Source organism: Monodon monoceros, unplaced genomic scaffold (assembly GCF_005190385.1).
Source record: "Monodon monoceros isolate NGI ecotype Baffin Bay Population unplaced genomic scaffold, NGI_Narwhal_1 Contig5364_ctg1, whole genome shotgun sequence".
Taxonomy (NCBI): Eukaryota; Metazoa; Chordata; class Mammalia; order Artiodactyla; family Monodontidae; genus Monodon; species Monodon monoceros.
The window spans coordinates 1-17,469 of NW_021701197.1; the positions used below are offsets into that span (position 1 = coordinate 1).

At 43.7% G+C, this 17,469-nt stretch overlaps 1 protein-coding gene and 1 long non-coding RNA gene across 2 annotated transcripts; one reads left to right on the top strand and one right to left on the bottom strand.

The window, feature by feature from the left end:
* The first annotated feature begins 683 nt into the window (after positions 1–683).
* Positions 684–11,267, top strand: LOC114890218. Its single transcript, XR_003792265.1, has 6 exons — positions 684–750; positions 1,287–2,424; positions 5,736–5,831; positions 7,021–8,315; positions 9,481–9,637; positions 11,200–11,267. It is a non-coding gene; the product is annotated as an uncharacterized LOC114890218 (long non-coding RNA).
* LOC114890212 (interferon alpha-8-like) lies at positions 3,441–4,438 on the bottom strand. The gene is given in 3 exon segments (XM_029213676.1): positions 3,441–3,983; positions 3,986–4,180; positions 4,183–4,438. Coding segments are annotated over 3 exon segments (510 nt in total). The 3' UTR covers positions 3,441–3,924.
* Positions 11,268–17,469: the final 6,202 nt, after the last annotated feature.

A 17,469-nucleotide genomic window follows, 5' to 3' on the forward strand; every position in this document is an offset into this window, starting at 1 on the left:
GTATCACACTGATTGATAAGCTATTGAATTTTAATTTAACTTTACAAGTAAGTTTTCAGAGTGACTTTTAATTACTATATTTACTTATATAAACAGGAATGTAGCAAACTACATATTCAAATAAAATTTATAAACTTTATAGTACTACCAAGGTATAGATATACTTAAAAATCATTCAAAACTGCTCAAAATCATTGAAATTTTAAAATTATTTTCTTGGGCTTCCCTGGTGGCGCAGTGGTTGAGAGTCCGCGTGCCGATGCAGGGGACACTGGTTCGTGCCCCGGTCCCAGAAGATCCCACATGCCGCGGAGTGGCTGGGACCGTAAGCCATGGCCGCTGAGCCTGCGCGTCCGGAGCCTGTGCTCCGCAACAGGAGAGGCCACAACAGCTAGAGGCCCGTGTACCGCCAAAAAAAAAAAAATATATATATTTTCTTAATATTTATTTTTAGATACTTAACTTTTAATTTTGCTTCATATCAAACAATAAAATTTTTTCAGAAAATAATTTTTAATTTCACTGCTGCTAGATATTCATCTAGATATTGTAAACATTTTTTTCTGTTAAGCACTTGCTGTAATTATGGATGTGTTGAACAACTTCAGTAGAATTAAATGATAAAATATAACCTTTTTTGTATTTAATATGCAAATACAATTTTCTATTTGTATTTAATTCCCATAGCGCAAATCATACTGAGACTCAAACATAAGCAACATCCACAAGACAGCCAATGGGAGCTCAGAAGTAAGTGAAAGCCACCTCTCACAATATTACTTTGAGATCAAGCAAATGATGGAGAGAAAGTCCTCCAGTGAGCCATCAAGTCACCATAGTGTGGAGCACTGATCGTGTATGCAGTTTGTTTATCTTCCATGAACTCAGTGTCAAGGCTTCTTGTATGTATGATACACAAGAAAACCCAAAGACAAAAATGAATACTAAGGAATAAGATTTTGTTGTATAGGGTTAAGCTTTGGAGTGACACAGCATTGTAATAGCAAAATTTGTCATACCCCTAAAAACTAATGTTTGTACCCATGGAAGCAGTTAGCATCCCCAATGAGAATGCATGATTTAGCAGTCATCATCAATTTGAATCTTTCTCTCTATTTTTGCATTAAATTTCAAATTTCCCTAAGGATTTTCAGAGGTGCCAATCCAAGTCTATCCTTTTCAAACCAAAGGAAACCATCTTCATAATTAATTGAGAACTGAATAAATATTATGTCGTGGAAAGAATTAACTTTCAGCTCCAATCTTTAATACTTTTTATTTTGCAGTGGAAGTTATGTTGCTTCAGCCCTCTACATTCCCATCTTCAAACAATAGGTATGTGACCATCTTTGGCAAATCAGCTGTGTAGTAACTGGACTCTGTCTTATTCTCTGCGGTATCATGGGCACCAGGCCCAGTGTTATCACTCAACAGGTAGTTTTAACTAAAGCAATTTCTTAGATTTTCTCCTCCTACTGGAAGGCATTTGCAAATGACCAAGCTATTTTGCCTCATCAGGGCCATATTTGCTGGGATTATAATCGAAATGGCTAATATTTCTACTCTTCCCTTACTGGTATCAGTCATGCCTACTGAGCTTATTGCTAAAACCACTAGGATTATGTTTCCTTTAAGATGCATATGGCTCTGGGGATTCAAGTTGCAGCACAATTTTCAGCCTTTGCCTGGCACTATATTAAACTCATGAGGATGGCCTCATCTCTAATTTGCCCTCTACTAGGTTATAATAGAAAAGAACTAGCCTGGTGTCATATACAGAGCCACCTGTCTGAACTCAGACTCTCCCTGAATCTCACAGCTCACAGTAACCAGACACATATTACTCCTTAGTAGATCTTTATTGATGTGGCAATTACTACATTTCTCCTGAGAATCTTTGGAGACTCTTCACAAAGAATGATGAATGATCTGTTGCATCCTGTATCTTCGTTCCGTTCCATGGGAGAGTGGGCTCCTTTCAGTTTGATTTCCAAAATTTGACCGGTAATAAAGCATGACGTCAGGTCCAAAACCATGAGTTTGGATTCTGAGTCCTTGGTCTGCTCTTTTTCCTGCTAACCTGCCCTTTCATCTTTATTTACTCAGCATGAATATATTCTTACTTCTAAATGACAGGCGTGTAGCCTTTACAGACCTTTATGTTCTTAAGGTTTGGTACCCCACAAGATTCATTAAAGTCCTAATCCCCAAAGTGATGGTGTTAGGTGGTGGGCCCTTTGGGAGGTGATTAGGTCATGAGGATGGAGGCCTCACAATTGGAATTAGTGCCCTTTTAAAAGAGGTCTCAGATAAATCCCCCAGTCTCTGCCAAGGAGAAGTGGACAGTGTGTGACCTGGAAGCAGGCTTTCAGCAGAACTGGACCACGCTGACACCCAGATCTTGGATTTCCAGACTATGGAACTGTGAGTAATTTCTGCTCTTTACAAACTACCCAGTCTATGCTATTTTGTTGAAGATGCCCAAATAGTAAGACATGTCCTGACCTATTGTATCCTCAGAATACCTTCCAGGAGTGTGTAAAATACCTAAAGGGAGAGACACCATCTTACCCAACCCCGTTGCCTAGACAGCTAGTCCAGTCCCTATCATTTCAGGAGCTCAGTCATATATTTGATAGATATATTTGATAGATATGATGTGAGAGGACAATAATCTACAGATACTTTAAAATCCTTTGCGGTTCTACAAGGGAAGTTACAATGGAATATTGTGTGAGGTATTTTTTAAAAGTCTTTGCAGCACTATTTTCTTCAAGTTCGCATTTTCAGTATTTAGCAGATAAGGATGAGAATCACGGGCCTGGACATGAATGGAAGACCCACTCTCCACTTTTATTTAGTTCAGTCATCCTCAAGTACTTTCAAGGAGCTACGTGGCCCTACTTTTCTTGTCTCTCTCAGGCAAAAAGGAAACAACTTGTGTCTACACTTGCGGATATTTTCCTTGTTAGTCTGTGCCTTTGGGAATGAACTTGAATGCTTCTTTCAAAGAGTCAATCACGCTGTGAACTCTAATGAGTGACATCCATGTCATCATACCTAAGTTGAAATTGTGGAGTCAGACCCCAAGTCAAATTTTTTTTATAATGTGAGTGGAAGCAAGAACATTGTTTTGGTTTCTTTTCTCTAGAATGTCATTAGTACAAATAGTATAAAAATGAAAAGTAGTCTTATTCATTGAACTTGTCTCTTCTTCCATTAGTCACCCAATAACTTCCCAACTTCTTTGCACTTAGATTCCCATGAAAGTAGATTCGGGCCAACTAATGTGGGCAGAGGTGATATTGCCCTATACTGTCTTGGCCCTTGAAAACATCCCATGTAATCCCCATACTTTTTCCTTTACCACTGAGTGGAATAGACTCACACACCACAAATCGGAAATCACACGTTGAATAGAGCAACGCCACACAATAGAGGGCACCCGTGTCCCTACATCACTGTTTAGAGGAAGCCAACTAGAAAATTCATCTGATTAGGAATGCCTGCATTTTTCTCTTAAGGATGGAAAGATAAATTTCTATTATGACCCAATTACTGACATCTTCCTGTTTCTCTGTGACAGCAGCTAGCATGAAATTAACTGACAAATGTCTTGAACAGCATACTATGCTAACAACCTTTCCATTTTAAAATGAACGTCATAGTTGGGAATCCAAATACCCTCCAAGAAGTTAAACAGATTTTAGAAAGCACATTGTAAAATTACTTGTATAAGAAAATAGATTGTGTTCCTCTTTGTAAATATATTTTTGTAAACTCGTGATACTTCAGATATTTTTCAGCATGTGCAGAAATATGAGTGGACGTACCTTTAGAGGAGTAAACAGACAATAATCATTTGATTAGAAGTGTCACAGGTGTACCTTTCTTCTTTATTTGTTGACAGTAATTGGAGAATTATTACATGAGAGAAAGGAACACTTTAATTTCTCCTCTGATAACCTCCCAGGCACAGGGGTGTATTCCTTTTCCTTCAGATAGAGATGGATTCTTTGGAAATATTTAGGGACAACAATTCCCAAATATGGACAGTCCAGATTGTCATTTTCCACTTGCTCATGCAGTAGTTCCAAGGTGTGATCAAGGCTAGAGAGTAGTTTATGGAGTAGGGTGTTGTTCCAAGCTGCTTGGCTTTCCTCCTTGCTGAAGAAGTTACCATCTGCTGGAGCGTCAGATGGTGGTAGCCGGTGCCTTGAGTCGTCAGGATTTCTGTGATATTCCCTGTTTTCCAAGGAAATTTGAAGTCGGTTCTGTCCTCTAGGCATGACTGAAACGGGATCTTCTTCATCTGTCTCAGAAGTATGAAGAGTTCCCTGTTCTGTAGGCTATGGATCCAAGGCAAATTCCAGCCAAGAGGGCGAGCAGGGATGGAGCTGAGTATCACTCCTGCCACTAGCAAATAGATCTGGGCCATTGAGAATTTCAGTGATTCACGAGCTGGCCGCGAGGGGGCGCGCGGGAACCACTAAATAATTAGCCGGGAAGGTTCCTTCCCTGGAACCCGGGACAGCGCGCTTCTCTAGGCGGAGGCGAATGGGCGCCGGATGTCTTTTGATCGGTTCGGCTAGGGAAAGGCTGACTTACGAGAGTTTGCAGTTTCCGCGGTTTGGGCAGCACGAGAGAAGGTTGAGTTGCATCCTCACGGAGAAACTTTATACTGATTTAATAGTGAGGAAAAAACTTTTGTCTTCGCGATGCTGAGTTCTGAAGTGGGAGCCTTTTCGCGGCCGCGCCAGCGACAATTTTGTCTGGTTGGAAGCTGGAACCTTGCATTTTCTGGCTTTCCCCCTGAGTTTCGTGCTTTATTTTCGCACAGAAACTTGAGCGAGGCCATTTTTGGGAAAGAAGCCGTTTTCTGAGGGGTTTGAAGTTGGGAAGCGAGTTGGGGCCGATTTTACAGATTCGGGCTCGTTTCTGGCGCTATGCTGCGACGGCTCAGAGAAAGGGGAACGCGGCGGCGGCGATGGGGCGCCCGGACGGTGTTGGGGACGCCCTGGGGGTGAGTCGGAGCGCAGCCACCACCGGGGCCGAGGACGCGGGAGCTGAGCGCCCCTGTAGATGCTCTGGGACTTCATGGTGTCTTTCAGGGATACAGCGTTAACATGGGGGAGGAAGTACTGAATAACTGAAAAGTAGGAACATTAAAAAACTCACAGGGGGCTTCCCTGGTGGCGCAGGGGTTGAGAGTCCGCCTGCCGATGCAGGGGCCACGCGTTCGTGACCGGGTCCGGGAGGATCGCAAATGCCGCGGAGCAGCTGGGCCCTTGAGCCATGGCCGCTGGGCCTGCGCGTCCGGAGCCTGTGCTCCGCAACGGGAGAGGCCACTGCAGTGAGAGGCCCCCCTACCGCAGAAAACAAACAAAAAAAACTCACAGCATTTTATTTTTTATATTTTTAAATTAAACTTATATTGCTTGATTTAAATATTTTAGAATTTTTTATAATTTATGAATATTTAGATATTGAAGGTAGGATATTAAAATATATGGGTATTAAAACATAGCATTTTATTAAACTATAGTTTCTTTATACTAAAACAAGAATTTAATATAATTTTACTTTCCTAGCTTTAATGGAAGGAAACTCATTAATATTTTCAAGACTACTTCTTCTCTTGGTTGAGAGAACTGCAGTGTTTGACAGTTGCTTGTGACTCTGTGAAGTCTTAAATAATTTTTATTTAACTCGAGTTTCTGAAACACCTTTCTCAGGACTCCAGCTTGACTTTAGTGTAGAAAGAAGAGTTACTAGTGTCCTGTACAAGCAGCTGAGGACGTTTACCAGGTCTGATCTTCTCATTTTCTCTGGTAAGAATTTTATAGACTAAACAGAAATTACCCAAATTCACTGGCAACGTGAAGCCTTCCTCTGTAAGACTGTCAGCGTCATCCAAATGCAGGGTCATTTCTGTCTTTATTTAAAATTTTGCTATTTTCTTCAGCATGTGTGTTGTGGCATTTTCATTTTTATGTATTGCGTTAAAATATGATTTATCTTGATCACTTAGATTTGGTGCCTTCTTACATTCCATGCTTGAGGGAAGCCCTCCCTTTCTTTACCCAAATAGCCAGGAAATAGCTTTCAAAGTAACCTTGTGACCTTCCATAGCTAAAAATATAGGAATGGCCCATTTCGTCACCCTCTGCCCCGTGTACATGTTATAACCCATTTCCTGGTCCCCATAACATTTAAAAACACCTTTGTCTTAAAATAATATCACCAGAGGTGGTCTGAGACTGAGGATGAGGGAAGGGACTGTTTATCTCATTTATACTATTCACAGAGCAGCCATTTTTCCTTGATGCTGGTTCTCTGCAAATGTTTCAAGTGCTGTAGGATTTCTCTCCTTAATGTACCAGACACTGCTCTAGGCCTGGAAACTTGGGCTTTGCTCCTTCGCAGTCCAGAAGGCAACCCCTCTCCTACAGTTTGCATTTGGGGCCTCAACACGCAGACCCCTGACAGTGTTAAGGGAGCGGCAGTCAAAGCCTCTCTTGGCGGGGCTGATCATGGACTCTACAAGTTACTATATGTCACATTAATGCTAAAGGCAGCTATGTTCACTAAATTCAGATTCTCAGACTATAATTTGCAAACTTCATTTAATCTTTACATTTGCCTGTGTGACAACTACTTGAGTTGTCTCCGTTTTTTAGAAGAGGAAATCAAAATCTGATGTCATTTAAATTCAGGAGCCCCAGATTTTTGTCAGAGTGGAGCCTTCTGCTGCTCCCAGGCCCTCCCCTTCATCAGCTCTGAGCACTGGCCCTCAGCTGCACTGAGCACGTACTGCTTCCCTCATCCTAATCCTGCCTCTAAAGTCTGTCCTCCCTGCTCCCTGGAGGGCGGTCACCATCCCTGCCTCACTTTCCTGGAATCCACATTGCCAAGCACCTTGTCACATATATATGTGGTGAGCACACTTTTGGTGACAGAAGGAAGAGAATGGTATGAATTAGCCCTTGGTGTTAACATTTATGCCACTCTTATCCGTAGACTATGTCTGGAGACATGAGCTATGACTCCTATCAAGTCATGTGGAAGAATTCAAATCTAATGTCTTAGCCCCTTAAAGGGGACATGGAGAGAGGCGAGGCTAGTTGTATTTTGGTGCATTACAAAGCATGAACATACAGTAAAATGTCAAATGTCTAAGTACTCTTATTAGAATTTAAAAAGACACAGATTGAGACTCAGATTTTATTTCAACCTGGGGTCTCATTTGGATGAGCACACCCTATTGGATTTATACTCTGTCCTTTTCCATGAATGTTTAATTTCCAGCGTAATAAAAGAAACGTTGAAGTTGCGACATTATCTGTTGCCAATAAATTGAAGAGAAATTGGAAAAACTTGGAAACAACATTGGCATAAGTACAGAATTGACAACCTTGTACTGTTTAAGAATCTCATTTGCAGGCAGGTACTCAGAGCAGCTGGATATAGGCTCCCACAGCCAGACACCTGAATCACCAGGCTCACCGGGGCCTGCCACCCTCCTCACTGAGGTCACCCAGGATGATGTTCTCCAGCCCTGTCTGCACCCTTAGCTGTGACCAGCCCCGAACCACGGCCTGCCAAAGCAGGAGACCCTCACAAGTTCTGCACCTAGTGGAAGAATCTTTCCATTGTTTTCCTGCCTGAAGGACAAGAAGGTTTTCAGGTTCCTCCAGGAGCAGCCAGTTGCAAATAGCTCAGGCCACCTCTTTCTCCATGCGGTAATCTAGCAGACCTTCAACTTTTTCAGCAAAGAGGGATGATAATCCTCATTGGACTGATCAGCAGCTAGAATTGTTGGAGACCTGTTTGGTGCAGAAAATGGAGATGGAAAGACTTTCTGAGCAATGAGGACTCTAGCCAGACTTTGAAGAACTGCTTCCAAAGTACCAGGCTCAGGGAATTCCCTGGCGCTCCAGTGGTTTGGACTCTGCGCCTTCACTGCTGTGACTCGGATTCAGTCCCTGATCCCACAAGCTGCTGGACGTGGCCAAAAACAACAAAAAGGAGAAAAAACAAAAACCCCAAAATAAACACAAAGTACCAGGGTCGATATGAGAAGGAAAGTACACAACTGCTGTGCCTGGGACATTGTCATACTGGAAGTTAAGACATGAAAATTAGTAAATGCTTTCTTTGTATTAATCAGCTCCTCAGAAAACTCAGGAAGTCAAAAAGGAGAATTAAGCTTCCACAGTATGTCTCATCTACAGTCCTCCCTCAGTACCCGAGGGGGAGAGGTTCCAGGACCTCCACGGATACCGTGTGGATCTTCAAGTTCCTTATATAAGACGGTATAGTATTTGCATATGACCTACATACATCTCCCATATACTTTAAATCACCTCTAGATTACTTATAATACCTAATAGAATGTAATTGCTATAAATAGTTGCTGGCACATGGCAAATTCAAGCTTTGTTTTTTGGAACTTTCTGGAATTTTTTTTTCAAATATTTTCAACCTGTAGTGGTTGAACCCATGTATTTGGAGGGCTGACTGCACTTATTAGTGGCCTGAATCTTGTAAATATTTACTCAGTTCAAAGACTTTTTTGTCTGCTTCCATTAAAAAATATATTGAGTCATTTTGGCAGATTTTTATCAACAATAAGAAACTGTAGTTTTGAATAGAAAGAAATTTCATTTTAATTTATAATAATTAGTATTTATTATCTTAGGATAATTGCTATATTTGCAAATTTTACTATTTATGTTATAACATGACAAGCTTTGCCTTTTGTTTTATTTTGCTTTGTGGGGGTAGTTTAATCTATATATTAAGTGCTCAGTCTTAACTTTTTTTTTTTGGCCGCGCGCGGCACGTGGGATCTTAGTTCCCTGAGCAGGGATCACACCCTTGCCCGCTGCAGTGGAACCACAGTCTTAACTGCTGGACCGCCAGGGAAGTCCGCTGAATCTTACTTTTGCTTTTATTTTCTTATTTTTTTATTGGAGTATAATTGCTTTAAAATGTTGTGTTAGTTTCTGCTGTACAATGAAGTGAATCAGGTATATGTCTGCAAATATCCCCTCCCTCTTGGACCTCCCTCCCACCCCCTCCCCCATCCCACCTAGGTCATCACAGAGCACCGAGCTGAGCTCCCTGTGCCAAACAGCAGGTTCCCCTTAGCTATCTGTTTTACACATGGTAGTGTATATACATCAATCCTAATCTCCCAGTTTATCCCACCCTTCCCTTCCCCCTCCACCATGTCCACACAACTGTTCTCTATGTCTACGTCTCTATTCCTGCCCTGCAAATAGGTTCACCTGTACCATTTTTCTAGATTCCACATATATGCGTTAATATACGATATTTGGTTTTCTCTTTCTGGCTTACTTCACTCTTTTGCTTTTAAAGAGGTGCAAAGTGCCCTTAACCTTCAGTCACCCATAAAATCCAAAAGGCACATAAATGGTTTCGTTAATTCTGTTTATGTTTTTGCCGATATTCCAGTAAGAACTGAAAGGAAATGCCATTTTTTGATGCCATTTCTTTCCTGGAAACTTGAACTTGCCACCATGGGAAACCACTACTTCAGCCAGCAAACATGGAATCGCCACACAGAGCCTATATCTTCTCATTTTTCACTCCGGATCAAAACGTCACACAGGTGCTTCAGATTGGCAAAGTCTTATTCAAGTGCCTGCATTCTATCTGCAAAGGAGGCTAGAAATTTGCATTGGGTCTCCTACATTGGTAAATTAGTGTTCTATTGATGCATAATTAATAACCTAAAACTTCAGTGGCGTTAACCACTAGTCTATTACCTAACAGTTTTTATGAATCAAGAATTTGAGAGCGCTTTCAGTGGGCTCAGGATCTCTCATGAGGTGGCGGTCAAGATGTCAGCTGGCCTGCAGTCACCTGAAGGCTTGACTTGGGTTGGAGGATCTGCTTCTAACGTGGGTCATTCACATGACCACTGGCAGGAAGCCTCAGTTCCTCATCACAGTCACCTGAGCCCCTCCACTAAGCCCTGTGATGTGTCCTCACAACAGCTGGCTTCTACCAAAGTGAGTGATGAAAACCAGAAGTGGAGAAGGCAGTAAATTGTTTTATGACAGAGTCTTATAAGTTACACACCATCACTTCAACCTGTGTTGTGTATTGATTAGAGGGAAGTTGCTACATCAAGCACATAGTCGAGGGAAGGGACAGGAAAGAGTATGAGACAGTCTGTGAATATATTTTAAAACAACTGCAATGAAAGAAATAGGAGTCATAAGGTAGGCCTATCCCTTCATGTAGAAAGGCTGTTGTACAGATGATGGGTGGCCATGAGTATGATGTCAGAAGAACAATCTGCGATGATTTATTGGCTACGGGCTTTGAGGAACGATAATGTCCATGTCTCTCTCTTGGGCTGCAGAATGATTGGGACCCATTCACACAAGGAACATAGAAGGGCGAGAAAGTTTGGAAAATATGGATTCAACTTTGAACACGTGAAGTGGAGATATTCTAGATATTCTAGCATGTAGAAATATGGATCTAATGTTTGGAGATAAGATTCTGGGGAAAGACATGCATATGGAGGTCACAATCATAGAGAGGACATTTGGAAGTATTTGGGAGGTTGAGAGTGTATGTGCAGAGAGGATGAAGTGTGGGACTAGCATGGAATTTGTGGAACACCAATTCCCTAAGATGAGAGGGAGCAGTCAACAAAGGAAGGAGAGGAGGTGGGGCAGAAAAGCAGAGGATGGTGGTGACACGGAGACCAGATGAGCGTCAGACCTTAAGATGGAGGGCGTGGTAACAAGTGTCCGATGCTTCTGAGATGTCAGCTGAGGCTGCCTGACAGTGATCTCTGATCTCAGTAACATGTATTGATAGTTCAGTATAAACTTTGGCTGAGCAGTTTTAAGAGAACAGGGAGGTTGAAGCCAAATTATGGCAATTGGAGGAATGATGTGCGTGTGAAGAAATAGGGACAGATAATCCAGAGAACGTTGAAGAAGTTTGGGTGTGAACGGAATGACAGAAGCAAAATAATACTAACAAGTGGTCATAGCGCTGAGGAGTAGTCATGTTTAGGATAAAATGAAAATTAAGCACATTTAACGTTGATCAAAACTAGCCAATAAAAAGAAGGATGTTGATACGGGAGAGAGGATGTAACTGATAAAGCATAAACATCTTATTAAAGTCCCCTCTGCTTTTCTATCAAAGGAATCATTCTGAAGAACTAAGCCTTCTGGAATTGTCCCTCTGGTGTCACAGAGGTTTTGCACCCTGAGGCCGTGCGCCAGGCTGAGGCTTGGAATGGGTAAGAAGGACTTTATTTTACAAAGTGATGTAAAGTCTAAATGTGAAAATGGCGATGGGCCAAACTTCCATCTCTCTTCTCTGGCTGATCAGTTTCATCAAGGATGTTTATCGATGCTGAGGATGTAAAAAATGTGTTCTTAAAATCTATGGGCTTGCATGCCCCTGGATAGTAATCATGCACCCTCAGGGATACCAGTATCTAGGTTTGAACACTGATATATATATATGTATATATTTCAATATTTGTTTATTTATTTTGGCTGCGCTGGGTCTTAGTTGTGGCACAGGATCTTTGCTGCGACACGCGGGATCCTTTAGTTGCGGCATGTGGACTTCTTAGTAGTGGCATGTGGATTCTTAGTTGTGGCATGCATGCAGGATCTAGCTCCCCGACCAGGGATCAAACCCAGGCCCCCTGTATTGGGAGTGCAGAGTCTTACCCACTGGACCACCAGGGAAGTCCCTGAACACTGATATATTAATGGATACCAGTATTCAGAGGCTTCACTGGTCTTTACTTACTCACCTGGAATCTCTTTCCTTTGGAGCACAAACAAATAGAATCAAATTTGTGGTTTTGGAAGAAATTGAGACGTCGTTTCCCCTCTAGAGGTCAGTCCAAAATGGCTTTTTTAAACAATTTTTATTCTTCGTTTTTTAAAAATATTTATTTATTTTGGCTGCGCAGGGTCTTAGTTGTGGCATGTGGGATCTTCGTCGTGGTATGTGGGATCTTTGTCGCGGCATGCGGGATCTTTTAGTTGCTGCGTGCGAACTTCTTAGTTGTGGCATGGCATGCGGGATCTAGTTCCCTGACTAGGGATCGAACCCAGGCCCCCTGCATTGGGGGTGTGGAGTCTTTCCCACTGGACCACCAGGGAAGTCTCACTTATTCTTTATTTTTTTTAAAAAAATTTGAAGGCCATTGAAACAGTGGTACCCTAAGCATGGACTGGCCTAAGTATTTGCATCAACAATTCCTTTAATCAGTAACCAGTCTTAATGAGGGCAGTGAAAATAACCACTTGCTGAACTTCGTGACTAGTGAAAGTCTGTGAAGTTCTGTATCTCAAGAGCCAAAATATTTTTCCTTAATCCCTGAGTTTTCCTGTCAACTTGTTAATGAAGAAAAAGACCCCACTTGATTCGAAGGTCTAAGTTATATATTATTTATTTTCCTGTTATCTTTGAAAAGATCAGAAGGAAGATACTTCTTTTAAATGTAATCTGCTCAGACTTGCCTGGTGGCGCGGTGGCTAAGAGTGATACTCAGAGTGATAGCACTTCTCCTGTGATGGCTCGGTCAGCAAGGCAGAAGCAGCAGTACCTTTTATGACCACGCCTCAGAAATCACAGTATCATTTTTACGTATTGTAGATGTCACAAACCCATTCAGATTCAAGGAGAGACGAATTAGACAATATATCTCTTAGTGGAGGATTTTCAACATTCTAGAAAAATATGTGAAATGAGGGAAATGTTGCTGCCATCTTTTAAAAATACAATCTGCTACAGTCCATAAAACGTCACATCCTTTCACATGTAAAATACATTCATCACTTCTCAAAACCTTCCAGGGTCTCATCTTATTATGGCAAAAATCCAGGTCCAGAGTTTCACCTTCTCCCTCAGATCAAGGTGTGGATGGAGTTCCTCAGGCACAGTTCCTCTAGCACTGCTCCTTGAGTGCCAGTCTTCTCAATGTGAAGCCCTGTAATCTAAATAGAGAGGTTATTTGTTCCTTTACTCCCAACATACAATGGTGAGGCAGGCATAAGATACTATAATAGTCCCATTCAAAATGGGGTAAAGCAGAAAGCACACAGCAGTCACCGGCCTATTGTAATTCACCTCCCTATTAGGGCAGGTGGTGTCAATGTTCAGATTAGGGCTCAGTTCTAAGTCTCTGGGAGTTATTCTCCAAGGCTGGTTTTTCTCCTTTCTGGCTTCTTGGCTCTGCCTTTTAAGTTATCCTTCCTTTCCCACAAGAAGTGCTTATGTCTTACATCGTGTAGACTTCTCATCCTGCTTCCTTTCTGGAAAAGTTTGGGGATCTGAAGCCCTCTTTATTGTGTATGCTATTACTTTCAGTCTAAACTGATATAATTACTGTAAACATTTACTGGGTTTGCTGTATATCCGTTTATAATGAATGCCATTGAATAAGAGGCACACCCACAAATCTCTTCAGATATATACCTTTTTTCACTTTGGGCTACCCATGAGTCTCCAGTGAGACAGCAAGTTGGTGTTTTAGAGCCCTGTCACTTAATGGAGAGAATCTGTGAGGCATTCCGTAGGATCCTCAGAAGGCCTTTTGTTTGCTTGAAAGACGCTCTGAGACACCACCTAGATCTTTCTGAAGTCTTAAAGGATTTTACACTCATACTCAATCTGATCTGATAAATAGGGCTTGTTTGTTTATTGTTGTAGACCTCCACTCACAATACAAACAAACATGATGTCCCCAGTATTATAGCTTTGAAACAAATGACTCCAAAATCTATCACCCAAAATAATCAATGTCTCATCTCACAGATTCTGTGAGCCAGGGATTCCCACAGGGCACAGAAGGAATGGCTTGTCTCTGTTTCACCGTCTCTAGGGCCTCAGGAGCACACTCCACTGGGTGGCTGGGATTGACCTGGCATGTGGTAGGCACTTTCACTTGCCTGTCTGATGCGAATAAGTCTCAGCTGGGACCTCAGCTGGTACTGGGTACAGAAGCACCTCACAGTGACTCTCCTTGTGGTCTGGTTTTTCTGTGAGCATGGTATACTCAGTGTAGTTGAACTTTTTAAAAGGCACCTTGGCCTCACAAGTGAGTGGCCCAGTAAGCAAGCTATTATGACCTAATCCATTGGTTCTCTGTGAGGGCAGTTTTGTCCCCGAGGGCATGTTTGGCAATGTCTGGAGACATTTTCAGTTGTTACAACTGGTGACGAGGGCTGATACTGGCATCTAATGGATAGAGGCCGGGGATGCTGCTAAATACCCTACAGTACCCACAGGACAGCAGCCACAACAAAGAATTATCTGGCCTCGAATGTGTGCACCGCCGAGCTTGATAAACTCTAACCTACCTTTGGAAGTCATAGAATATTATTTCCAAAAAATTTTTTTGTAAAAAATCAACACTCTGTATGGTTAGTCAATTCAAGATGGCTGTTCTCTTGCTCTTTGTGCATCCCGTGCTAGACCAGTCCCTGCTTCAGTCACACCCCGCTCACACCAACATGCTTGCGCCCTGCCCCACCACGTGATTGTTCTAAAGCTTAGGCCAAAACAGCTCGACCTGCTAATTCATAAAAGGGAAATATCTGTGGTGGTGATGGTGATTAACCTGAGGGGTGGTGAGAGACCTGCCCCAGCTGCTGGTGTCCTTGGTAACTGATGAGCGAACCTGAGGTCAGTTCTCCCTAGAAATGGTAGTCTCCTGTGTCCCGGAGGAGTGGCAAACATGGCTGCCGGCCGATTGCTTTTCACGGCTGGGTGTTCCCTGAGGACCTTTTAATACAGACATGTAAGACCCCTGTCCAGTAGACCACTGATGTCTCTGCCACCGTCTCTGGGCTCTTTCTTGGGTCTGGAGATTGGGCAGCTATAAGGCTTGCAGGCCTGCAGCGTGCCGCTCAACAGGTGGCGAGCCAGCCAAGAACTCAGAGGCCGAGGATACTCCGGTGAGTGCTGAGATGTCGGGAAATAATGATGGATAACGGGGTAGGGTGGGGGGATAATCCCAAGATGGCCATCCACTAGCAAGTGGGACCTGTGGCAGCTGTCTACCATGAGGCATGTCTTTCTCGACGCTTATACTGATGATATCCTGTTAACCTCAGAGGCTCTTTGCAGTTTAAAAGTAGCAGCCCTGTGCTTGTGGCCGATCTGACTGCCCGGGACTGGCTGGTGAAGGCAAAACGCGAGGACCTGGGTTTCCTATCAGATACTTTGGGAGTTATCTGTTTGGGTAATGGAGCATACCCCCAACCCAAAATCCCTATACAGTTAAAAGCCACAGGCTTCAGGGATATTAACTGAGGACAGGCTTGTGAATTGGGTGTGGCCACTTCCCCGTCAGGGTGTGGTTTGGGCCTTTGGCGATGGCAAAATACTAATACCCTGGCGCTTCTGGGCCCAGCTATGGAAGGAGGCAGAGCCATGATGCAGTGCGTTGGAACGACAGTTCTTTGAAGTCTGCAGTGTCTTACAACAGGTGCAAGCTGTTATAGAAGGCTTCCATGATGCGTAGAGCAACGCAAAAGACCACTCTTCAGGACCTAGAACAGCTGTGGGAGAGAAACAGGACTCCCATTGTTACCGGGCCCTTTCTAGATTCTTGGGCAGCAATGCCACAGAAATGATACCACTTCCACAAGACTCTTAGGCAAGCAAAGATTTTTATTAAAAGAGACAGCTTGTGCACAAGGGAGAAGGCTGGGGTGGGGGGCGGAGGAAAAAAAGCAGCTTCCTGAGTGGAAGAGGCGAGTTGCTTTTATAACAAAAGGGAGGGTTTGTCTCATGATCACTGACAACTTCCAGAGATCGTCACACATCTTCGTTCAGCAGCAGGAGGCTCCATGGTGGCTCTCAGGAATAGGGAACGCTTGTGGGAGGGGAAAGGAGTGCGTGAGGAGTTTCTGCAAGAGAGCCCCGGAACAGGTAAGGTTGAAATCTGCAGTTGAGCTTGTTCCCTTGTGGCAACTAGGTATACTCGTTAATGTAACAGAGATCATCTTTTATTCCTGGGAGGATGTTGTCCCCCTCTCTGATCCCACCCCCAGGACTCAGGACCCCTTGGCCTTTGTTCTCTAGCTTGCAAGACCTGTTTTGCCCAAGACCGTTGTCTGGTCTTTTTTTCAGAATGGCTGTACTCTTTCTTGTCTTCCTTTCTCACCATAGACATGGATAGCGACCAAGGAATCCCACTTTCTTGGCTATGCAGTTCAGAAATGGGCTGGTAAAGATAAGCGCAGGTATTTCCACCTGCCTTCCAACCCTGCTGATGCCTTGCTAATTGAAAGGCTCCATTATTTGGCGCTGGCTGTGGGGACTGAGGGTGGACAGGCGGTATTGTACTGCAGGCCAGGACAGAAACCACAGGTAGGGGTGGTGTTATCTCAGAATGCTGTTAAGGCTTGTATTTTGCTTACTGGTCACCACCTCCCTGTATTGTACTGCTAGACTTCCTCGCTAGCCTGAGGGCAGGGAATCAGCTTGTGGACTGGGCCACCGTGGTGGCCAGGCTGCAAAATGAGTCTGATGGCTGGGTGTGCAGCGAGATGCCATGGGAAATCCACCTGGCTCATGCCGCCATAGGGGGGCAACTGAAGACTCTTGCCTTCTTCCTGCCCTGTGTGCCAAGGGCCTAGCTTACTCTTGACACTTCTTAGCAGCTGTTGTGTGTATTGCATTTGTGGTATCCGGTTGCGGTGTGCCGCTATGTACCTGACCCCTGGGGTGTCTCGGAAGAGGGGCGGACAGAGATTGTAAGGGTCGTGTAGGGTGCGTAGGGGTGGGTTGTGTGGTCAGGACACTCAGGATGGCTCTTCTCTTGCTCTTCGTGCATCCCCCGCTAGACCAGCCCCCACTTCCCTCACACCCCACGCCCACCAGCGTGATCGCCCCGGGTCTGCCTAGTGATTGTTCTAATGCTTAGACCAAAACGGCTCCACCTGCTAGCTCATAAAAGGGAAATATCAGTATCTGCTCTGCTGTTGGTCGTTAACCTGAGGCGTTGTGATGGAAGGGCCCCTGCTACTGGTTTCCTTGGTAACTGATGAGCCAATCTGATGAAAATTGCCTGTATAATAGTAGCTTCCCTCAAATAGGTAAGATTGCTGCCACCTCTTGCTTGCTGTCCACGGGGTGTCGCTGCAGGACCTTTTTCTTAACATTCCCTGTCCAGTAAGACATTGATGTTTCCGTGGTCTCTGGGCTCTTTCTTAGGTCTTCAGGCTGGGCAGCCACGGGGCTTGGAGGCCTTCGGGGTGCAGCCCAATACAAGCCTTTCCATATTTAAAGAGGGATGAAGTAGACCAACCTCAAGTTGGTGAGAAATGGCATAGTTTTCAAGGCACACATGGGGTGGGAGACAGCATTGTTGCTGTCCTTGGTAGATAAAATCTGTCAAAGCCTCGCTCTATTTCTCTTGCTGTGTGGTTTTAAGTTGTG